The sequence below is a fragment of the Cyphellophora europaea genome (genome assembly GCF_000365145.1).
Source record: "Cyphellophora europaea CBS 101466 unplaced genomic scaffold supercont1.7, whole genome shotgun sequence".
NCBI classification, from domain to species: Eukaryota; Fungi; Ascomycota; class Eurotiomycetes; order Chaetothyriales; family Cyphellophoraceae; genus Cyphellophora; species Cyphellophora europaea.
Genome location: NW_008481813.1, coordinates 288,034 through 311,910, shown reverse-complemented (window position 1 = coordinate 311,910; position 23,877 = coordinate 288,034). Strand labels below are relative to the sequence as shown.

General features: G+C 54.1%; 6 protein-coding genes across 6 annotated transcripts; 2 read left to right on the top strand and 4 right to left on the bottom strand.

The window, feature by feature from the left end:
• Positions 1-139: 139 nt before the first annotated feature.
• Positions 140-2,233, bottom strand: HMPREF1541_07200 (uncharacterized protein; the record flags this gene model as incomplete). The annotated part of the gene is made up of 7 exons (XM_008721525.1): positions 140-339; positions 412-499; positions 593-1,104; positions 1,258-1,304; positions 1,419-1,553; positions 1,616-1,656; positions 1,736-2,233. 7 exons carry the CDS (start codon positions 2,231-2,233, stop codon positions 140-142), a joined length of 1,521 nt encoding a protein of 506 aa, XP_008719747.1.
• Positions 2,234-3,283: 1,050 nt separating this feature from the next.
• On the bottom strand, positions 3,284-4,551 carry HMPREF1541_07199 (uncharacterized protein; the record flags this gene model as incomplete). The annotated part of the gene is made up of 3 exons (XM_008721524.1): positions 3,284-3,621; positions 3,669-4,401; positions 4,456-4,551. The coding sequence occupies 3 exons, from the start codon at positions 4,549-4,551 to the stop codon at positions 3,284-3,286; spliced, it is 1,167 nt and encodes a 388-aa protein (XP_008719746.1).
• A 715-nt stretch (positions 4,552-5,266) lies between these two features.
• Positions 5,267-6,594, bottom strand: HMPREF1541_07198 (uncharacterized protein; the record flags this gene model as incomplete). The annotated part of the gene is made up of 2 exons (XM_008721523.1): positions 5,267-5,410; positions 5,479-6,594. The coding sequence occupies 2 exons, from the start codon at positions 6,592-6,594 to the stop codon at positions 5,267-5,269; spliced, it is 1,260 nt and encodes a 419-aa protein (XP_008719745.1).
• A 1,366-nt stretch (positions 6,595-7,960) lies between these two features.
• Positions 7,961-11,116, top strand: HMPREF1541_07197 (uncharacterized protein; the record flags this gene model as incomplete). The annotated part of the gene is made up of 2 exons (XM_008721522.1): positions 7,961-8,160; positions 8,212-11,116. 2 exons carry the CDS (start codon positions 7,961-7,963, stop codon positions 11,114-11,116), a joined length of 3,105 nt encoding a protein of 1,034 aa, XP_008719744.1.
• Positions 11,117-12,367: 1,251 nt separating this feature from the next.
• On the bottom strand, positions 12,368-19,510 carry HMPREF1541_07196 (pre-mRNA-splicing factor spp42; the record flags this gene model as incomplete). Its single annotated transcript, XM_008721521.1, has 2 exons — positions 12,368-14,860; positions 14,918-19,510. 2 exons carry the CDS (start codon positions 19,508-19,510, stop codon positions 12,368-12,370), a joined length of 7,086 nt encoding a protein of 2,361 aa, XP_008719743.1.
• A 469-nt stretch (positions 19,511-19,979) lies between these two features.
• Positions 19,980-20,566, top strand: HMPREF1541_07195 (60S ribosomal protein L34-B; the record flags this gene model as incomplete). Its single annotated transcript, XM_008721520.1, has 3 exons — positions 19,980-20,017; positions 20,127-20,250; positions 20,372-20,566. The coding sequence occupies 3 exons, from the start codon at positions 19,980-19,982 to the stop codon at positions 20,564-20,566; spliced, it is 357 nt and encodes a 118-aa protein (XP_008719742.1).
• Positions 20,567-23,877: the final 3,311 nt, after the last annotated feature.

The following is a 23,877-nucleotide window of genomic DNA, read 5'->3' as shown; positions in this document are numbered from 1 at the left end:
ACACTGCCCAGCAGAAAGTCGGGTGAGTGGACGCCTCAATACATATGGGGGCGATCCAGAACAGACGTCCAGACGTCCAGACTCGCGCCATACCACCCCGGACTTTGCATCATCGCCCAGCCTTGCCTCATTCACCTCGTTAGTGTTGGTAGTGGTAATCGGGCGACCGATCCGAAAAATGCTCCAGACTGGGCACGGTACCTGCACGCATCTGCTCCTTCACCTCCTCACGCCTGTAGTAGATATGCCGCAGCACCCACCAGAGGCAGAAGCAGATCGAAACGGCTCCAAGAGACCATGCATGGCCGAGTGTGTACGCTGGAGCCATGGTTTGAGGGTCTGTCGAGTCGAGAGTGGTTAGCCGAGCCCGGGCACTACTTCTCAGGCGGTGGTGCTGCGGGTGAGACTTACAGATCTGGCCAGAAATGATGCCTCCAACGTTGCCCAATGATAGCGCTATACCAATGCTAGCTGCTCGCTTGCCGTCCGGCGCCGTGTTCTGATAGTTTTCCAGTCAGCTTATGCTCACCACGAGTGCCTGTCCCTTCTCTACCCACGCCTCCCACCTGCTTGAGATCGGACCACAACTCACCGTACTAAGCCAAGCCAAATTCCCACCACCCAACATCCAAGCACAGCTCGCAATGAGAAAGGTCGCAAAGTACTTGACACCCACACTGACCGCCTCACCACCCAGCAACACCGCATAGCCCACGACTCCGACCGGCGCGCAGAGCACACAGACCAAGAACCGGCGACTGAAGCGATCACTCAAGTACCCCGCAATGCCATATACGAGCGAGCCCCACGCAAAGACCGGAATCGACAGGTACTGGCTCTGCTTGACGCTGTAGTTGAACCCGAACCGCAGGATGATAGGGAGGAAAACGCTGAAGCCGTACAGCACCGTCAGACACATAACCTGGATGACGCCGTGCAGCCAGGTCTTGACGTCGCGGACCGCCAGCATGAATTCGGCGCGTGTGTACTGGCCGTTGCCGCCCGAGTAGGCCTCGGTGAGCTCGGCGCGGCGGCGCATGATGGCCTTTTCGGCGTCCGTGAGGAACCACGCGGTTGTGTAGGAGGAGGGGATTGCGAAGTAGCCTGGAACGATCTGTTAGACGGAGAAGATGCTCGAGGGGTGGGTGGTGTTTGGTCGTGAGGAAGGAACGCAGAGAATTGGCCTCTCTTGTCTCGTGGACAGGCGTCCCCTCCGTCGAGGTGGTCCGCTGTTCACAAAGAGAGGGGTGGACTTACAAGCAGCTGCAATGGCAACTGTGGCACATCCTTCAATGATGTAGAGCCTGGATTCGCCTTGGTCAGCTTCGGTGGTTTCGATAGGAAGACGGTTTCGCCTTCGCCATGTAGAGTGATGCGGTAGCACGAAGAAGCTGGAAGCTGGGTGGAGGACAACGTACCATCGCCAGCCAGGATATCCCGCCACGCCGTCCATGTAGAGGATACCGAAGGCAATCAGCCCTCCAAATGCACTCGCCATCGCGGCAGCAATGAAGAGATATGAGATGCGCAATCCAATCTCCTCGCGCTTATACCTGTAATCGACCCTCGTCAGCTTCCCCCGCGCCACTTGATCTGCTGCTTCATAAGCACTTACCAGTTCGCCAACATGAGCGTCAAGCTGGGAAACAAAAAGCCCTACGCACTTCCGTCAGCAACCTCTTCCACCTGATCCGTTTGCCCACCTTGGCATCAGAGCTAGCAAGAGAGCACTCACCTCAAACGCCCCCAACAACATCCTACAAACCGCCAACCCCGCAAAGTTCTGCACGAACCCGTTTCCCAAACACACGATGCCCCAACACAGCGCCGCCGTAGGGATCACGCGATTGAAGCCCAATCTCTTCACGATCAGGGCAGCCGGGGGCTCCGCAAGGATATACAGCGGATAGAAGAGCGAGATGGCCGTGTTGAGCTGCGTGCCGCGCAGGTTGATGTCGACGATCATGCCCTGCGTGGCTGCGTACCCGATATTGCCGCGGTCGAGGAATGAGATGAGTTGCAGAAGGATGAGAATGGGGCAGACGTAGAGGTCGAGTTTGGCCACGACTTTGCGCTCGGCCTTTTTGAAGGCGATGTCTTCGGCGGTGGTGGTCGTGGTGGCTGTGGCTTCGGTGTCGTGCTCGCGCTGCTCGATTGAGATCTTCTCCTTGTCGATGGAGGTGGAGAGGGAGGGCTGCCTGTTCGGCGCGTCCTGGGCGGTCGTGCCGGCCATTGTGCCGTCGGCTGTCGGCCGATGGTGAGCTTTGAGATATCGCGTGCGGAGGTCGCTGCTGCAAGTGGGCGAATCGACGGAGGAAGCTGGCTAAAGCCCGATTTCCACAGAATGGCACAGGATCGAAAGATGAATCTCACCACACCAGCGAAAGAGGAGACGTTAAACAAAGAACCAACCTACCTCCATTCCGGGTTCGCGCCCCCGCCTATTCATACGGATACCCTTACTATGTTACCGAACGGGCATACATCTGCCTCCGCGCCACAAAGCTCGGTACTTGACCACATGCTGACCTCGCACCACTGACCGCCCACCCTCAGTGCCGGGAGCTTCATTCGCGTTCTCCACTTACGAACCACGTTGCTCACCGTTTTGGGGAGCGGACAGGGTCTCAAACCCGGAAATCAACAGAAGCTACCCAACGCCGAGCCCCCGTGGGGAGGATCGCGTGCTGCAACGGGGCGGTAGGCACAGCGTAGGTGGTGTCGCTTGGAAACGCCAAGAGAACTGGGGGGCGCGGCGTGCAGGGCTGCTCGTGGGGCTGCTTCGGTTCGCTGGTGAGAGGTAGTTTGGAGTTGCGGAGAAGTCAAGCAGGCGCTAGAGAGTTGCATTGAAATTTGACGCGGCGGCGATGGGACTAGATGAGACCTTCGCCGGACGCGTTATGCTTGGGGCTGATGGACGTGGAAGACGTGGCGGAGAAAAGGACAAGCCGTGAAGGTTGGGGCGGGATAGGTACCGCGAAATGCACCGACAGGGGGGGAGTGTGGGGCCTGTCAAGCTCAATCTCGACGACACGAACAACTTGAAGTTGCAGACTATAATGAGCTTGTTTATTATTCAGCATCTTTCACTGAAGAGAAGAGCTGTATCTATCGTTGTGCTGAGCCGGCTGCGACTCAGCTGTACCACACTTTGCTGGGGAGCGCCTCCCACAAGCCTGGGTTCATCTTAGAAGAGCATCCCCTGCTCATGTTGTTGATACACGGACGAGAATGGGGTGGGAATCTCGTCCATCGCGATGCTATCTCTTCTATGCACCGCTACTCACTTCTTGTGCGTCACAGTCTGCCATCCGTCGGCATCCTTCTTGGCAGCTCTGCGCCTCGACTCGCGCCGGCTAAGACCACCCCCATTGCGGGTGTTGGAACGGGAGAGCCCGTTGCCATTGGCGTCAGGATGATTCTCCTGACTTCTGACGCTGTCGCTGCGGAAACGACCAGACGATGGACTGTCAAGCTGCGTGATGAGATTCATAGGCTTCTCACAAGGATCGTGAGAGAAGCTGACATGAACGTTCTGGTATGAACCAGCCCGTCTAGACTTTTCCAGAAATCTCTCGCGGACGATGGCCGCAATCTTGGATGAGGAGAACACCACAGTCGCTATTGAGACTTAGCAGAATTCTGGAAGAAGATGCATGAAGGCTTACCATTACCCGTGTTAAAGAGCCAAACCAGTTCAACATTAGCTTCGCCGACCATGTCATAGATGTCGTCGCGGAACCGAGTCTCAGTCATTCCGTGGGCAAAGAGCTGAGATCGAGCAAAGGTGAGCCGACGTCTCTCGTGGGTAGGAGCGCCCATGCGCTTTAGGTCAGTTGTCATTGGGTACGGCTGGCCCATAATCACGCCGCAGCCGTGACCAAAGAGACATTCGCCCGTTTCCTCCTCGTACATGGCGCTTGATTCGACCAGCGACTGGGCAGAGCTCGCAAATTGGAAGATTATGCAAATGGCTTCGTGGTCAGATGAGTACGCCATGGAGCAGATAGGCCCCTGTGTGATATATTGAGTGATCTGTCCGAGAGGGCGACCTGGCTTCCAGCCCTGAACCCAAACGACGCGCATATCTTCAGGAGTAGCTTCAGGCTCCACATATCGCTTCACGATTGTATCGGACGGTGCGTATTTGATGATCCCGTTCTTGTTCTTCTTGACTGCGCTGGCGGCGACCGAAGCCCAGCTTCCTGCAGTGGCGACGGCGGGACGGGGCTGAGTGGCAGTGCCAGCATTGGCCAGGCCGGGACGAGGTCTCTGTGAGGGAGGAGCCATCAGAAACATCTGAAGATCCCAAGGAGCGGTGACTTGGTTGAAGGTCTCGACAATTTCGATTGTATTCTTCGCGATGGAATTGGCGGCATCGTTTTCGCCTCGATTGCGCAGCTGACACGCGATCAAACATGCTCTGATGCCTGATGAAACGGGAAGATAACTTACATGCTCACAGACATGGTCCAGCTTTCCTAGAACCTGCTGGACAACCATACTGGCATCAATGCGCTGACCGTGATCTTGGGTAGACGTTGAAGCCATGGCTGGAGTGATGGTATCCTTGTGACTATTAGAAGCCGCAGGCTTGCGCAATATGAGTATGGGCATGATGTGTCAAGTAAGTACCTCTGAGTCGTCACTAATGTCACTGTAGATGAGTGATGGTGGCGAGTCCGAAGGTGTGCAACTAGCAGAATGGTTGGAAGAGAAAGTGTCTGACAGAGAATTGAAGTGATGAGTGGCCATGGTGACTGCGAGTGTTGCTCGCGGCTTTTGTCACGGTCCCGTGGTTGCTAGGCAGATGTTGTGCGGGTGTTGGCCTTCTGTCGCGAACAAAGAAGTAGGGCGAATGTCGATTCTCAGGGCCAGGTGCGGCTCACCTGTTTGCTGAATTACTGCAATGTCGGGAAACACACTATCAGACAAGGAGATGATGAAAGAACATCAGGCTGGTATCGGGGCCGATGGATCATGTGGTGCGGTTAAAGCAGTCCGAGGCGGACGTACAGCAGAGACGCTTTCAAGTCGTGTCAACGCGTGGCTTCCCAGAAGAGCGCCAGTCCAAGGATAAGCTTGTAGCAGGCAGGTGTGGATCAATGATTTACATGCTCTATCTATCACAACTATCCCATCAATTTATTCAAATATATGGTGCCTGAACTCCTTGCTAGTAACCACGTGGTATCGCTTCAGATGAGGCCAACGGCTCCGTGCAGGAAGACTCCGCCAAAAATGACATATCAAAGCAAGACACGGCTCATTTGGCCAATCCCATCCGCCTGGCAAGCTCCTTTCCCAATGCTTGCCTGGCTTCCACAGTTCGGCTAACGGCATCGCGGTTTTCCTGTGCCCGCCTCAACAGATACTTCATGCACTCTGACATTTTGCCCCAAACCAAGTACTGTATTTTAGTCAGCGTTGTGTCTGAGAAATGGGGGGCGGTCAATGGTTTGGGGGCTCAAGACTTACCTTGTACGCTCGGGGAGTATCCTTGTCGGCAGCGACAGCACCCTCTTTCGAGGCCTGAACTAGCTCGCAGCTGACGTTGTCGGCCATGCCCATGAGCTGACCGTAAGCTAGACGAACCTTCTCCGAGCCATTTCGAACTTGTTCGTCCCGGAGCTCTCGCACCTTTCTTACTGACTCCGAATTATGACTGGCCAATACGACATCAATCTTTGGGAACTCCGGACGATTGGTGTTGCTAGGCTTGAGCATCTCTCCATATTGCCGCTTCAGCAAGCTCGCAGCCAAGTCGTTGTAGCATTTGTGCGTACCCTCGATGGTAGGCCAGAACAGCTCGCGGGGATCACTTCCGAGGTAGGCGCCGCGAACGAGCTTCACACCGAGCACAAAGCCCTCAGATCGAGCCAGCTCGAGGTGATCGGCCAGAACTCCGGGCGTTCGCTTAGCGTAGGCTTGGTAGGTACCGTACACCAAGGCTTTGTTCCCCTTGTTATAAATCTTGGAAAAATACATCGTCCAGCGATCAATGCCATCTTGCAGCGCAGCCTGTTCGGCGTCAAACAGGAGGCTGACGCCCCGCTCCTGTGCTCGCTGGCACATTTCGTGGACAGCCTCTTCAAACTTGGGAGCGCAAGGGACATTGGCTTTGAGGTGCTGCAAAGCCTGTCGGCCAGCACCAGTGAATTTGAGGGCAACAAAATCACCCTTCTGAGACAAGTCAATGGTAGCAATTGTGTTTTCCCTCCAGCGGCCAATTTCTTCCGCATTGCACCGCTCCTGCTCTTCACAATCTTTCGCTGCGTCGAGTCCCTCGGCGTCCGCCTTGGTCAAGACTACTTCTCTCGCATGGCCAAGAATGACGCCCTTAAACCCGGTGTGCTTGAGACCTGCGATCGTATTGCGAACCTCGGCAGGGGTCTCGCCTGCACAGAACTGCGCGTAGAACGTAGTCTTAAGGGCGAGGCGGAGCAGCGGGCTTGTATCTGGGTTGAGGAGGGGCGACTTGGCATGGGCGAGGAATGATAGAATGCTTAGGGAGGGACGAAGGAGAAATGGAACCGAGGAGATGGATGTGATCAAGTACGATCGTAGAAGTGCCGATAGTGGTAAACACGACATTGCGGACTCCTGTCTCTGGGCAGCTGTTTGTTCCGGTACAAGGGGCTCGGACGGAGAGAAGGTGGTAGAGACATGGCGTTTCGAATGAGCATGCCGCCTCTGATTTAGGTGGTAGGACTCTTCATTCGCGGACAGTAGGATGGAGCGTTGCGAAAGGGGCGTTCTTTGCGGTGATGGCGACAAACAAAAGACTATGGGCCGTGAGAGACCTGTCGATGGCAAGAGGCGAACACCGCGCAGCACCGAGTGATCCATAACTGAAGACGAGTGTTCCTGAGATAGTGAAAGTGTTCACGAGACAAAGGTAGACGACCGGTATATCAGGAATGCACACAATCAGATATCGTCATCCACTTCCTACCTTCGCCAGCCGCTGTGCCATCCCACCCAACCGGGTGTTGACAAGGGCGTAATGTCAATCGAGACATCGGACATGAGCAAGTCGTTGATAAGCTTCCGCCCGTGAACGGCTCACCAAGGGACATGAGGGGCGAGGAGGAGCCCGCGAGGGGCTCCGGGGCTCTTGGGGCTGACGCAGAAGACCAGCCAGCCGAAATAGCCGCAGCTGACCGGCTGGTGCCCATCACATTTCTCGGGCGGCGGATACATAGGAAGTTTTGCCCGTCCATGGTATCGTGGATTTCGTCTGCACCATTGCTCTAGACCAGTCGAGCGGGAGTCGTGGATCTTATCAAAGATTTTGACAATGTTCGCGCACCGTGGCGGAGCCTGCTGGGTGTCGCATGGTACATCTCCAACGTGGGATGAACCGCGAACAGCCGGCATTGCGATGATAATGGCATTGAACCACCTCCGTTATTGCTGATGAAAACATCTGCTCTCGCATCTCGTAGCCTGCTGTGCACCTTCGTCAACGCGCAATGGTAAGTCACTCAGGGGCCGGTGCACGCCTGTAGCTGCACTTTTCGCCGTCGGGTCATCTCTATCAGCACCACTCAACCTCAGTCACATGCTGGCGAAGACAACGATCACTTTTGCTTGCAGTGAGCATGGGGATCGGTGCCCGTTGCTGAAATAATAAGACATGCTCGATGCTGGCAATGGGATGCTTCAAAGGTTAGGAGGAGTGTGGGAGTGCGGGCTAACGAGGCTGAGACCAAGCCTGACAGCATTGGTTGCTATGGCGATGGCAACAGCGCGAGTTTGTACTGTGATGACCGGCTCTAGTTTCACGTTTCGGTCGAAAGATCTCACTTCGTGATTGACAAACACTCCCGTACACGACAGACTGCACTTTACCATTACTCTTCTGTACTGTTTGAGCGTTATCTTTTTTTTCCGCATTTCTATGCGGGACACAGGAATTTCTTGACCTTTCACTCTTCGGGCCGAGTAAACAACCACCATGGCCACCTCTGACGGCGCTTCATCGATCTCCGTCGCTGTCAGAGTACGGCCATTCACTATCAGAGAAGCTGCACAACTGACAAAATGCGACGACTCGACACTGTTCCTCGGCGATGGCTCCCTGGCCGCGGCACCTACACCCAAACTCCTTCAGAAGGGCCTACGGCCTATCATCAAAGTCGTCGACGACAAGTGCTTGTGAGTGGTAGTCTTCGGGCCTTCTAACTTGTCAGCTGATTGAACCGATAGAGTGTTTGACCCTCCCGAAGACAATCCTGTTCAGAAGTTCTCGCGCTCCGTCATGCCTATGGGAAAGAGGGTCAAAGATCAGACGTTCGGATTCGACAGAATCTTCGACGAAAATGCCACACAAGTCGACGTCTACGAATCGACAGCCAAACCGTTGGTCTCTAGTGTTTTTGACGGCTACAACGCTACTGTCTTCGCTTACGGCGCAACGGGCTGCGGGAAGACGCATACCATTACCGGCACACATCAGCAACCCGGCATTATTTATTTGACCATGCAAGAGCTGTTTGAGAGAGTCTCCGAGATGAGCGACGAGAAGGTCACCGAAATCTCACTATCTTACCTCGAAATCTACAACGAGACAATTCGCGACTTGCTAAACCCTGGCAATTCCAAAGGAGGTCTGATGCTGCGCGAAGATTCACACCAAGCCGTCTCCGTGGCCGGGCTGTCGAGCCACCACCCTCAGAATGTACAGGAGGTAATGGAAATAATTGTCAGGGGCAACGAGCTACGCACAATGTCTCCCACCGAAGCCAACGCCGTCTCCTCACGTTCCCACGCCGTCCTGCAGATCAATGTTGCTCAGAAAGATCGCAATGCGAGCGTAGACGAAGCGCACACCATGGCGACTCTCAGCATTATCGATCTTGCTGGTAGCGAGCGTGCTAGTGCCACCAAGAACCGCGGCGACCGTCTACTAGAAGGTGCGAATATCAACAAGTCACTGCTCGCATTGGGCAGCTGTATCAATGCCCTGTGCGACCCACGCAAGCGCAATCATGTGCCATACCGGAACTCCAAACTCACCCGGCTCCTCAAGTTCTCCCTCGGCGGCAACTGCAAGACCGTCATGATAGTCTGTGTCAGTCCTTCAAGCCAACATTTCGATGAAACCCAGAACACCCTGCGCTATGCCAACAGAGCGAAGAACATCCAGACCAAGGTCACAAGGAACGTGTACAACGTCAACCGTCACGTCAAAGATTATCTGGTCAAGATCGACGAGCAGATGGCCCTTATTAACGAGCTCAAGGCACAACAGAAAGACTACGAAGCCGTGGCCTTCGCCAAGTTCCGGAAACAGTCCGAGAAGAGAGATGGTATCACCAAAGACGGCATACTGAGAATCCGAGCTGCTTACGACAATGCTGTGGCCGAGCGACAAGAGCGAACCAACAATATGATCAAGCTAAGACAGCTCGGGCGTCGGATTGCCATGCTTTCTTCCTGGATAGCCGCGTTTGACGCTGTGTGCGATAATCTCGAGCAGGAAAACGCACTGAGCAACATGCAAGCTGTCCGAAAGACAGCCCAAGGCATCATGATTGAGCTCGAGAGTGGACGCCACCATTGCCAGCAAAAAGTTGCCAAGAGTAATTGGGAACGGGCGTTGAATACTGCATTAAGCGCTAGCCTTCAGCAGCTCAAGGAGGTCGAGACTGGCGACAATATGGACTCTGAAACCCTCTATCGTGAAGTGGAGTTGCTCAAAGCCAATGCCGAGCGTGAGTCTCTTGCAGCGGTTGCCGAACAGGCCAAGCTTGGAGACGCGTCCACCGTGCAAGTTCTCCTCAAGGCTCACTTTGAGATCATTGCAGCTATCGACACTTTGAACAGCATGTCGGTTGATGAAGCAGTCGAGGTAGCTAACCGCTATCTGAAGAATATGCTTTCATCTGCTTCAAAAGCGGCATCGCATGTTGTCAAGCCTGACGGCAGTCTCGCGCCGGTGGAGTCATTCGCACCTCGCAAGACCGGCACGCCGAAGCGAAGAAAACAGGCTGTCAATACCTCCATCCTGGAAAGTCCGTCAGCAACAAAACAGGTACCCGCCGTTGAAGCACTAGCCGCGCCTCAGCTCCAGCAACTTTCGGCATCTCCCATGAAGGCATCGCCCCGTCGACGTGGCTTGGCGGGAAGCGCGAAGAAGGGCGTTCAATTTCAATCTACGCCAAAGAAGCGCAAGGTTGTCAAACGAGCTGTCAGATGGAAGGATGATACAGAGGATGGTGCGCTGGCAGAGTTCGAGAAGACTCCCCTGAAGCTCCCATCCTCATCACCACCTGAGGAGAGCACAACGGAGCTCACCATTCCGCAGATCTCGGATATCACGACAAGCTTCGCGGAAATGAAGAACAGCGACGACAATTCGTCTCCCATTCCACCGCCACCCGAGACTTCCGCGGCTGGGGCAAACAAAAACAGTCGCTTCAAAGCCGGTTTTCTATCAAAGAAGTCAGAGGTATCTCCTCTGTCCGTGGCAATGCCGCCTCCGCCCAAGACGACCATCTTCACCTCTTCTTCCGAGTCCGAGTCGTCACCCCTTCGTGATGTGGGCTTAACATCTGCCAACCGCCGTAGTATCACGCCACTTGCTTCTAGCAATGCCAACAAAGTATCTCCTCCTCCGCAGTCCGCCAATACTGAGCATCCGTCCTCCTCCGACACTGAAAATCATAACCCCAACAAAGACGACGCCATGAAGATAGGAGCCGTCCGTCGTTCCTCCTCTGTGCGGGGTCCTGCTAGCCTGCGTACTCACCGCCGGAGATCGCCTTCCGCCTCATCACCGCCCACAGGCGATAATCTTTTCGGGGCTAGCCACGTTAGACGCATGGTGCACGGTACGTCGGAAGGCAAGGACTGGAAGGCAGGTGTTTTGAGTCCAAGAGTTCAGGGCGTTACAACCGCGGGCAAGAGCATGCACAGTGCTTCGAGACGCACTACGATGAGCGCTTTTGATTCAAGCGCTCCGAAAGGCCACGCACGGGGCGAGAGTATGGGCACTACGGTTGGGGAGAGGGCAGCGATGCGGTTGAGTAGCGTGACACCGATGCGTGCTGGCCAGGACAGGGATCGGGAGAGAGGCAGCTTCATGCCTGGAAAGAACATTTGGCGCTGAGGTGAGCTCTGCGCGCTCACAAGAAGAAGACCAAGCTCTGGAGACGGGGCCACGATGCATATGACAGCGTTTTCTAGTCAAGTTTCAGGCTCGGCCTCTTAGGGAAGAACGGCGTTTTGGGCTTTGGGTAACTCGACGGCGGGTATTGCAAGCCACGCATCAGTGGATGTACAGGTTAGTTGCATGTTCAGGCGTTGGCATGTTCAGGCCTTGCGCTTGCTGTACGAGCAGCAAGAGAGCTCAGGTCGGTTGGCTAACCACCACACATACCTTTTTGTCCTAAGAACGAGCACCATAGCTTCATGACTTTGTATAATATCTTTTCCTTCGATTGAGGAGAAGAGGCTTCCACTACGTCACTACGTTTCTCGATGTTGCAACATCCTGTGTACCTTTCGCATGGGTCGGTCATGTCGTGTTTGTCGCGCGCACGTTTATATTCGTCTCAACGTGTACTGTAACCACGAGTAAGCTCACCCGCCTATGACTACCGAAACCCGATGGGCTTCTCTCGATGATTTCATTGAATACTGGATTTGACGGGCAGGTCACCCCTAGCATCCAGCAGCTGATGCAAACAAAGAATGAATGGAACGTCTCCCATACCTGTGGCCTGGCGTGCGGGACCACGCCAAGGCGCAGGGTGCAAGGCACAAGGCAAATTGGGTGCCACCAGGGGTCGACAAAATTAGCGGGAAGGCTCCTGAGACTCACAGTAGAATAGATACCACGCGAAACGACCTGATATCGGTCCAGGGAGCCCGCCCGTCGATTTTGTCGATTCTGATTGTGTGTAGACCTTCTCGGGGAGGAACCCAGGAACCTTGCCGTCAATTTTGTCGACCCTCAGGTGCCACGCCTCTCACAACTCGCGCGTTTGTTCGAAGCAGGATCCGTATGATACAATGTACATGGCAGTCGTCACGGGTCATATATATGCGGGTCATCGAGATGTAGCAGAAAAGACATAGCGTCGACTACGAACGGGAAGGAAATACGCTGGCTGAGCTAGGCGGCTGTGCTGCTGCGAACCAATGATCAGAATACTTCTTTTGATGAGTGCTTCCGCCCGTCCAAGTACATGTACAGACGCAGCCACCCCAGCCCTGGCCGTGCCCGCCTCGTCGCCATGGGGGCGGCTGTATTCGTGCTTTCCCCCTACCTGCCTGAGAACCCGCCAATTCGCAAACAAACGCCAATCTCGGCCGACTTTGCATGCCGAGTCAATCCACTCCCACAACAGCACAGTTCTTAAGCAAACATATCCTCCCGATCGACACCCCCATCCTCCAGTTCGCCAAAGCTGCTGAAGTGCACCGGCCGCATCGCGCCGTCGTAGAAGCCCTTGGGCACATCCACTTTGACGTAGATGGGTCGCTTCTCGACTCCGCCGAAGCTGGCGCCCATGAAGGCGTAGTTCCACACGTCGTTCTCCGGCACCATGAAATAGCCCCTGATCTTGTCGCTGAGCAGCAGCTGTTTCTTCTCGCCGAAGCTGGTGCTGAAGCCCGCGGGGTTGTCGGACTGCGTGTCCTTGTTCGTGGCGCCCCATTTGTAGCCCTCGGGAGTCAGGCCCCAGGAGGACAGCGACACCGAGCCGGGTGTAAAGGCGACGCTCAATGTGACGGTCTTCTTGTCCCAGCTGTCGAAGCGCTCCATGAGGCGGGCGTGTGTGGTGACATCTTGTGGTGTCATGTACGGAGTCTCATTGCCAGACATGGTGTGGATGATTCCGAGCGGCTCGAGGCCCTTGAGATTCTCGTGCTGCGGTAGTTGTTGTGGGAGCTGCACGTCGCGCAGACCGCCGACCTGCGGAATCATGACGATGCTGCGGATCTCCTTGATTTGTGAGTTGTCTGGGGGAGAAGAACCATAGATATAGGCGGCAACTTGCACGCGGAGGTCGGCGATGGTGATGAACTTCTTAAGAATATTCTTGGGCAGAATGTATGTGAAAGACTCCTCAGTGTCAGTAACATCGTCGCTCGAAACGTAGATATTGTTGGCGCGAGTTCGCAGATTCGAGCTGGCGATAGCACGGGTGCGCCACTCAGTCTTCGAGGCGAAAGATTGCTGCTCATACTGCGAGGTAGTGGTAACGATGATCTCCTCGCCACGAACGTTCTGGGTCTTCGTTGTGACGGCAGTGAGCTGTTGCTGGTCCTGGTTGCCTTCTTCAATCTCGCTGGCTTGTTGACGTTGCATAGACGGGGCCGATATTTCCATGCCGAGGATGATATCTCTGACTTCACTCTGAGTGAGGGCCTGGACATTAACGTTATTCTTCTTGCCATAGTCATTGAGGATGAGATTCATCAGCTCTTTCTCGACCTTGACCCAGTCTTCGTCCGACAACGAAGGCCAGATGTGGTGGGCTTGTGTGATGACTGTCTTGTCAGGCCGTAGGAGGAGCTTGGTCTTGTCAGGGTTGACATGAAGAGCTCTCAAAATCAGCACAAGACGCGAGAAAGCGGTATACGACGATATTGACTTCAGCCACTCGTCGTAGAGATTGAAGAGGACCATCTGCGGCTCCTTGGCCTGAAGGATCATGTCAGCCAGCTTTTCGACCTTCACAGCAGCCTTAAAGGGCAGCTGTAGTTCCGACGCTCTGATAGAGATGTTTGGGAAGTCGAGCAGGTGAACCTCGAGCGGATCAAGTAGACCTTTGCGAGTCACAATAAGCTGTTTGGGTTGCTCCTCAACAGGCAGTGATCTGATCAAGGCCGCGACTTCCTCGGCAGTCTTCCACTTGGCTAGCTGACCAAGACGCTTCTGGCCAGCCCAAACACTCGTATGAATGATTTTCAAGAACAGCTGGCCTGTTTTGGGATTGAAGATGAAGATCGCGCCGTTAATGGGCTTTGTGGTCAAATTGCCTTCGAAGGTCTTATGAATGGTGACTCGGTACACATTGGTGTCATCAATAAACAGTTGAGTCTGGTTGCTGAACAGCTCGGAGTAGTTTTGAGAATTCAGGAACTCCTGGTTACTCTCAGATGCGTAGAGTTGCAGGCCTTTTCTGATCCGCTCACGGAGGACGTAAAGCGCCGGGTTGGCCTTCATGATCTTTGCCATGGCCTGCTGAATAAGAGCCTTGAGACCAGGGAAGTACTGGCCGTACGCTGAATACAAGTTGTAGGCGAGATCGATGCCGACCATAAGACCGGTGGGCGAAGGGTAGATGCTCTGGCTGTCGGTCGTGTAGTCGAGATATTTCGCTCTGACATAACGTTCAATGTCGTGAGAGTCGTAATCACCATATCTTAGCTGAACATCGAGCCAGAACTTGTTAGTCATGGTGGCCTCTATCTGGTCTTTGGTATCAAAGAGCAAAGATGGGCGGGTAACATTCCACTTGTGGCTGGCAAAGAGCAGAATGTCGGCGCATGAGCTGTTCATCTTGTATGACTTTCTCGGGTGGATGGTCTCCTTCTGCACATTCTCGATGCCAAGCTGCTCGAGTTCTTGATCGAACACCTGGCACAGATCCATCACCACACTCTCATGAATCTTCTGCCACAAATGGGCTCGGAAGATCTGGATGAGTGAGATCTTGAGTGTCGGGATCTTGCCGTGCAAAAAGATTCCAGTCAAATCGAGCTGAACTTGGAAACCAACGTACACGTTCGCTCTGTTGATGGTTGGACTCCACCAGAGAGTGAATCGACGGTTGGGAATCTGATTGAGACCGCTTCGTTGGGCGTTGGTCAACTTCTTGAATTTCATTGATTCTTCGAAGCCCTGTGATGATGTTAGCTGGAGGGCACCGAGCATTATTAGGGGGCCAGAAAGACTTACAGAGGCGCGTTCCCAAAAGAGACCTTCCCACGACGGGAAGGCCGTAGCCTTGAACAATGTGTGCTCCAGGATCGTCTCGACACCTCCTAGGGCCTGAATGACATCCGTTCTGTACGCATTTAAATTCCAAAGCTTGCCATCGTGACGCTGGCTTGTCCACCAGAAGGGATTGCTCTTCATAAGTTGATACTGCTTGAATTCGGTGCGGGCACGGAAACCTTTGTCGAAACTGAGGGTACTGCGGTCCTTTTGGAAAAGAGTATTAATACGAGGTAGACCACGATCCCAGCTGTCCTCTAAATCTTCAAGCGTCAGTCGGCGATTCTGCTGATTGGCCTCCATTCGCTTCTGCGAATACTCGGTCCACACTCGTTGTGAATCAATGAACTCAGCCTCCCAAGGAATGATATATCGGAAGATATTGGGAATGAGAGTCTCTTCATCGTGAGTCATGCCGGCACGGTAATGAGTGACCCCGGTGTCGGTCTGCTTCGACCATCGTTTGTCACTTGTCGGAATGAGAATATGCGATCCCGATATCATGCCAAGACCGCCTAATTCCTTTGGGGTGTAGAACACAGCTGGCGGGAAGCGGGAAGGCATCTTCGAGTTCAGACCAATCTTGACACGGGTCTGAATCTTGGTCTCGCACTTCACGATAATGTCGAGAAGGGACACTGTGGAAACAGCAGCCTCTCGATAATAGGTGAACAGTGCGATGAGCGTGGTGTTCCACTTGTTGGCAATCTTCGTGAAGGTGGTACTACCGGAAGACATCAGGATCTGCCGAATGCGATTATTGAACTTGGCAATGTCGTCTTCAGTAACCTGTAGGAAGGCATACGCAGTGCGCTCTTTGGTTTCGTTGTTGGCCAGAGCCCAGACACTGTCCTTGGTGGAGAACTCATCATCCTGTGTTCGGCATTTTGGCAAGATGCGGACTTCGAAACCACACATCGAGAAAAGCAAATTGGGGTTTCCTCTCGAATAGACACTGGCGAAGGTATCGTTCCACTCGATCGTAGTGATGGAGCGGGGCAATCTGTTCTTCAGGTCCCAGAACACTGCACGTCCGAGGTTGACATCGTGGCGCATCAATCGCATTCTCGAGTCGCGAGGCCAGCATTTCTTGTTTTTGTAGCCAATGACGTTCTCAAAATTTGGATCGGGTTGCTCGGTCAAGAAGCGCTGTATCAGATCCTTGGATTCCTCAGCAGAGAAGCGGAAGAAAACCCAGATCTTGTCGATATATCTAGTGTAGAGCCTGATGGGATGTCTGGTCTCGGTCTCGCGATCACGGAACTGCAAGAAATCGTTTGGACTCTGAGGCGGGCCAGCAAGCTCGCTCGCACGCTGCAAGCCAAGCAGTAGAAGATCAATTACCAGACCGTAGTACTGGAAGATAAATCCTGAGAACTGAAGACCGCGAATCAGACCGTAGCTGTTGGTATGATTCATGTCCTTGTAGTTTAGTTGAACATTGTTCTTCGATGTAATGTAATCCGCCAAGTTGTGGTCCATGATGAGTCGCAAGAGGCGGTTGAGCAGAGTTAGATCAATCTTCTCGTAGACCTTCGACAGCTGAGTCTCTATCATGACGTTGCACTCGCCATCAGCAGTCTCCCAGACGTTGGTCAAGTTATTGATGCCCTGAGCCCACTTGTAGGTTAGCAGTGGCGGAACTTCAGAGTCTGATGGCTTCACCCAGGAAGGGAAAAGGTGGCGTGTATCTGCTTGATACCAGAGGTACTGGTCCAGATAAGCGTCTGTGATCTTCTCAATTGGCTCCACATCATAAACTGGATTAATGGAGCTGTAGTTGTCGTTCATATCTATGCCAACCTCTTTGAAAGCCCGCTGGGTAAGCAGGAAGCGCTTGATTCGAGCGAGTGTTGTTCCGGGCGAGTCGTAAGCTTGCTCAATGAGTGCTAGCTCTTCACGCTGGTTCTGGTTGAGGCGACCTTTGACTGAGTATGCTTCTCGTAATCGCTCAAGCGCAAGAATGAGGATCTTCGTATCGTGCTTGTACGATACGCTGGGGAACGGAATCGGAGTGAACTTTCTCGATTCGAGCCAGTGAACAGTGGTGGCATAAATGGCGACGGCCTCCTCGGAAGACACATAAGGTCCGTCTTTGAGATAGTTATGTTGTCGTTCCTGTTCGGACTTGAGCCAGAGACGTGTGAGGCGACCCAAGTTCTTCTTTGCGACTGTCTTGTCAACGGTTGCGCCCCGACGGATGCGCTCCCGGTTGTAATGAGCCACAGAGATCCACCAATCGGCCTTACTCTTTACATATCGTAGGATGATGTTCTCGATGGCCGCAGGCAAGCCAGGCACCTTCCAGGGAATATTACTCTTCCAGCATCTCCAAGCTTCGGACAAATGCTGCAGAACGGTGTTGACCTTATTCTGTCGAATGCCCTCCGGCATCATGTCCATGAGATCGGCCATGACGGAAGCGCGGAGCTCGAGATCAAAGTGCGACTCAACGCGCTGCTTGGTCACGGTCTTGGCCACACCTTTGCTGTGACGACCTTCAAACTGTCTTGATAGCAGATTGCCGAGCCACCGCTCCAGCAGTGGAATTATACCTCGCATGAAGAACAGCCACACCCTCCAGGCTGGTGCCCAAAAGCCGCAGCCAGGGCCTTTGCCGACCGGGCCGGAGTTGAAGCGGTAGTAAATGAGATGCTTCAGATCCTTGCATGACCGAATTTGGTGCATGAGCTTGTATTTGTATCGGTACATGCCAGTCAATTGACCGACGTGATTGAAAGCGTAGAGGATACCATCAGCAAGTTGGAAAGCATCAATGTTGCCGAGGCGGTATTGAACTTGAGCATCAACGATTAACTTCGTTAAGCGCAGTATTTCTCGCATCAGATGGAAGGCATTACCGAAGCGAGACTTCTTCCGCTCTTTGGTGGTCAGGGTCTTGACGGGCTTCAAGTTGAAGTTGTAATCGAGATGGAGGTAAGTCAGGTTCTTGCGATGGATGAGGAGATTAAGCATATTGAAGCCTTGCCGGCAGACCTGAAGACCAGCCTCTACCCAGTCGATGGTGGTTTGCTGGAAGAACTTGGTCGACTTTAAAGTCTTCATAAGATCCTGGCGCTGCAACGGTTGCGGCTTCTTCTTATGGAGCTCGTTCAAAACAAAAGACTTGAGCAGCTTCTGGTACGAGACCCGGACCTTGACTGGCTGGCCTGAGGGTACGTGCTCAAGATACCACTGCTTGACCAGAGGTACATCCTGGGCGCGGACCATTTTGCCTGACCGTCTGTCGAAAGGGTATGGAGCCCACCAAAGCTGTATTGCCGAAGACGTCTCTTCGGTGTACAACTCCTCCTCTGCCATGAATGGCTCGACATCACCTGGAAGTTCAAAGTCGTCCTCATCCGCATCTCCAAAGATCTCGTCCTCATGACTTATGGTCAGGTTCTTCGGCGCAACAGATCTAGAAGAGATGGGATTGATCGTTGTGTCGAAGTAGAAGGCGGGCAGGTTCGGGTCGTCTGTTCGTTGATAGCATACTTGTGGATGCGAGTACCAACCCACTTTAACACTCCTGGGCAAAGAGTTGTAGAGGAAGGGGAAAGCCACCCTGTACTCGGTGCGCACAGGCGCTCTAAAGATGATGCGATCAATAGCGTTGAACTCACCGAAGTCCTCATCATTCGGGTCGATGTCTTTGTAGAGCGGTTCGAAACGTGGACCACCTGGAATGGCCACATTCAACGCTTTGGCCGTGAAAAAGCTTTCCCGATCGAACATGTGGAAGTAATTTTTGTCGACCACATCGCTGAGTAGCTGATGACTGAGCCGATACAAGGTCGCCATCTGCGGAAGCGACAGATTCCATGATCGGTAGCTCGGCCCATTGACGTGTGGCGTATCAATCAGTGGCCTATGCTCGTAAAACCACTCAAGGACAGGCGAATCTTCATCTTCTTCTAGCTCCATCTGAATTGGCTCCAGCGGTTCCACGTCTTCAATATTCTCAGACCAGTTCAGTGGCGGCTCCTCGTCGTCAAAGGGTGGAAATCGCATTCGCTTGAAGTGACGTCGATCACTCTTTTCTCTTCGCATGCACACCCACATCGTGGCCCATTGCGCATGGAAGACTGGCTCAATCACCCGCGGTGTCTCGTTTACGAGCGTTAAGCATCCATTGACATGATACAGCACCTTGACCTCTCTCGCACTCTCCCAAGGCATCGGCATATTCTCCAACAGCTTGAAGACCGCATGCGGCATATATTTCAGCGCGCCCAAATAGCTCCGCTTGTCGCTGCTGTACTTCTTCTGGCTGACGTCCCCAATATCCTTAACGATCTTGCGTAAATGCTCGGGTGGCATATCAGCCTTCTGTGTCTCCACGAATCCAGCCTTGCGTTTCTCGCCGAACTTGTTGCGCTGTGTACGTAGCCATTCGGTCTTCTTCTGCGCGAACTTCGCTACATTGGGATTGACTGGCGGGCGGTAGCCTGGAGGAGGAGGTGGTGGAGGGGCGCCACTCATGCCGGGCGGCGGAGGGGGCGCGCCACCGGCATTCCATCCTGGTGGCGGTGGAGGTGGAATGGAGGCCATGATTTATGTGTATCGATGTCGCGACTGTGGTGAAAAAAGGATGAACTTCTGTATCGTTTCGCGTTTAGGTAGAATTCCTTACCATCGATTGACTGATCTCTGCGCCGAGACTGGTGTGACAACGGCAACAGGATCAGAGGATTCGAACGGTGTGCAACACAGTCATCCGCAGTAAAAGACGACAGTGCGCGACACCACCAGGCAGTGAAAGTCGTGGAATGGGAATCGAGGTGCGAGCCCGAGTGGTGACTTGAACATTTTCTCGCGGTCCCGCCGGGCGGCGCACGTGACCATGATCCCACCCCAAAGCCCATCGTTATATGATTGGTTGTATGCATCTTGGCGAAATTTGTGGAGCGCACTGTCTGCGTTCGAAATTGTTAGAGCCGTTTCTACCTGCAGCACCACCGAATCCGCGACCTCACCTTCTCCCTCCTCTAACCCATTACCAATCGACAACACCGTCACAATGGCCACCCAGCGCCTGCAGTACCGACGACGCAACCCGTACGTTCCCTACGGCTCCTTGTCTCTCGTCCTAGTCATTTTCACGAGCAACGGAGACCAAGATTTTACATTATACAAGGACAATGCGCTAACATGACGGTCTTTGCAGCTACAACACCCGGTCCAACAAGGTCCGCGTGATCAAGACCCCCGGCGGTAGCCTCCGTCTTCTTCACCTGAAGAAGCGCGGCACTGCTCCCAAGTGCGGCGACTGCGGCACCAAGCTGCCCGGTGTACGTTCACCTATCCTAAATTCCCCTCCCGAAACCCATTCTTCAATCGATACCCAAACTCAGCTGCGGGCCGATTTCTCGCACCACTACAAGACCAAAGCACTAACACCCACGTGAACAGATTCCTGCCCTCCGCCCCCACGAGTACGCCACAACCTCCAAGGCCGACAAGACGGTGCGCCGAGCCTACGGCGGCTCGCGCTGCGGCAACTGTGTGCGCGACCGCATTGTGCGCGCCTTCCTGATCGAGGAGCAGAAGATCGTCAAGAAGGTGCTCAAGGAGAGCGAGGGCAAGTCCAAGAGCGGCAAGAAATGAAGCAAAGCGGCCGATTAAGGGTGGACGTCAGCGGATGAACAACGATGCATTGCATTTTTTCTGGTTGGCGATGATGATGGAGCGTGCGGACTCTTTTGACGATGAGAAGTCTTAGGAGACGAAAGAGAGGTGCTCTTTACGACGTAGGTGTCGTCTGCAAGGGGTGGGGTTCAACTGATGGGCGGACGGCGCTACGATGATACCAATACATCGAATGCCAAAAGTTGCGATGCGTACATTTCGTCTGGGGGCACTGCGGCTCCTTCGGGTGCGCACGAACTGATGGAAAAATAGATCCGAGTTGATGGACCGGGCAACTTTGCAAACGGGCCTCAACGAGGGGATTTTCTTCATGGAGCGTTGCTCAGTGCATGGTTGCCTGGCAATGACGACGTGAAATGAGCAAGACATGATTCCCATTGCATTCCCTTGTTGCTATTTGGTGCTCGCCCGTTTGACTGAGTGGTGGATGTGCCCTCGCTATTGACACGAGCTATTCAACAGCATTCGGGAATAACTGATCCGAACACTTACCCAACTTACCTGGCTGGACTTCTGCAGACCCATATTCAGGGGTCCAATCCGAAGACCGTCCCACCCTGACGCTTGGTGAGCGCTCATGAGCTAAGCTTACAGCAGATCCTATGCCAATGGGAACAGACGCTGAGGGACTGGCTCCAGCGGAGCAACCACATCGCCTCTACCCTAGCCGCTCCTGCCAAGAAGAGGCATCGAAAACCCTCATCGCAACGACCATGAGGAAGGGTACGGGTACAACGATGCAGTTCCGCTTCACCAACCGCCCAACTCACCTATTCGCACCCTTTCCCCCAGGCTCCGTTCTGCACCACAACACTGCCTCATCCCCCTCTCCATCCGCTCCTCAGGTCACACAAGTCCAGAAAATTCCCTGGCACCTGCAAGTACCCGCCCTCCCACAGGCCTGAGCTTCGAGTCTTTCTCCTCTTTGTGTTCTTTGGCCCGCCCACAACCGTCACTGTTAGTGTCAGTGTCAAGGTGAAAGTGAAAGCAACACTTTCTCCATCCCATGCGCACCAGGCCCGCGCAACCCACCTACCTCAACCATTCGAAACCTGCAGCTCATTTCCAGTCCGCCCAGCTGCACTGGCCCGAGGCAGGAAAGCCGTTACGACAAAAGTCAACAACCGTTTCTGCCAAAGGTTCCGCTTCGCTGGTCTTTTCTTCTTCCTTTTCTTGTGCGAGCCCAAACCCCATCAACATCCCCCAGCGGCTGTGTAAGCTGTCAACTGTCAAAGACAACCTGTCTTGTCCGCCCAACCCCGCCCCGTGCATGATACGAGGTTGACGTTGACGTTGACGATTGACGTTGGCGGAGCTGCTACGGTGAAACGTACGGAGTACTTCGTAATGGTCTTGTGCTTCGTCAAGTACGACATTGTCTGCGGCACTGTGCAAATCTGCGCCTGCGATGCGCTATCTAGCTGGGCTCAGGGCTTCTTATCGCGCTGTGCCTCCTCGTGCGCTATCATGACCTGTGAAGCGACCTGGCTACACAGGTACACCTGTAGTCTCTCGACCGCGCCAAGCTGGTCTTGATTCGGCGCTGCCAATCAGTTAGGCCCTTGCTCGAGGATACTGTACATTTCCTGGCGACGACGGATTTTGGATCCCACCGCACGGGCCTTCCACAGCTGTGTTATCTTGCTGCTGGCGGTAATTGGCGCGGATGCTGCCGGGCGCGGGAACGTGGCTCAGTGCACAAGAAAGACCATTTCCTGAGACGAAGCACAGGGCATCTGTGGCGCGGAACTTCTGGTGTGCTATCTCGAATGTGTTGAACCGAACGGGGGCCAGGAGAAACGACAGCCGGATCCGCCGGCCCGCGCCCAACAACCAACAACGCAACGCGCGAAAAGCATTTTGCTCCCTGCACAGCACATTACCTTTTGTGGTCCGCCGCGCCCCCCAGTAAGATCAGAGAAGCGGCAGACAAGGAGCGAAGGAAACAACGACACCAGGACCTTTCTGCCACGGTCACACAAAGAAGGGCTCGAGGGACCGTTCGGAAAGTTTAGTTGTACGGGTAATGTGTACCTGGTTCCCACCTTGCACACCTCAACCATGTTGCGAAACGGGAGAGTGCTTGACGGGGGCTTCCGCTGTCATAACTGTCATGTTGGCCCTGTCGTGTCCCGTCCGTGGCTGTAATGGAACTCCTGTCGGCTGTCAGGCTGTCTGTCGGGTCTCAAGTCTGTCTGTCAGAGACGCAGGAGCAGAAGCAGTCACGGCCGTTGCCGTGATACATGTCAAGTGTTGCATCCTGTTAGTCTTTCGTCGTTTGAGTGGTCCAGGGGCGTGCGGGCGCGGGGTGGGGACACAGAATCTGGGCGGTGCGCAAGGTACACAAGAAAGCCCTGTCTTTGTTGGAGAGGCTTGAAGGTGGAGTCATGTCATGGAATGGACATTTTTGGTGTTACACGCACATACACACTGATGCAGCGGGGCGGGAAAGAGATCCCGGATAGGATGGAGTGAATCTCCGGCTGCGTCCAGAACGCTTTTGAACTCAACGACAGGCCTGGGTTCAATCTATGATCTTGAGAATTATGTGTCTTGCCGCTCAGTCTGGCGTTCCGGCAGTCCAAGCCTACTCGAAGTATGCCCGAAGCGTTGCAGCAAGGCTTTCTTCTGCTTCACTTTTGACCTCCACGGATAGACTGTGCAATGATAGTCATCCTTGCTGGTGCGTAGACAGAGCTCGAGCGACGTGGTCCCAAGTGTCCCTCAGCACGAGCACGGTGTACACAGCATAAAGCCGGGAAGCAGACACGAGACTAGGAGAGGGCTCCTCTGTCGTCAAGGGAGGCTATCATGGAGCCATGATTCTCATGACGTCTTACTGAATCGACTGCAGAGAGATGTCTTCGTACTCTAAGCCTCCCCATGCAAGCCAGCAGAGGCGTTGCTAGGTATATACTTTGACCAGCGGTCGACAGCATGTCTGTGGTCTCTTTGCAGCCTCGTGCGAGCCGGGTGTTCGCCATGTCCTGTCGGCAATTGGCTGGCACTTTAAAGAGTGCTTCCGCGGTCTCGCCTGCGTTAACATTCGTCGCAAGAGACGATTCCAATAGGCGTGGGTGGCCGGTGCTCTGTGGACCCCAAGATGCCATAGCAGTGCAATCACGATCAATGTCAGGGTCGGTTGTTGGGCTGGATCTTCAATCTCCCATGGATGGTAAGTGGAGCGTCACATGCATCGCCTATCACTGTCCGTTAGTGACAGGTTGCACGGAGGAAGCTTGTCAGAGCCGTAAAGGTGGGGTGCGGAC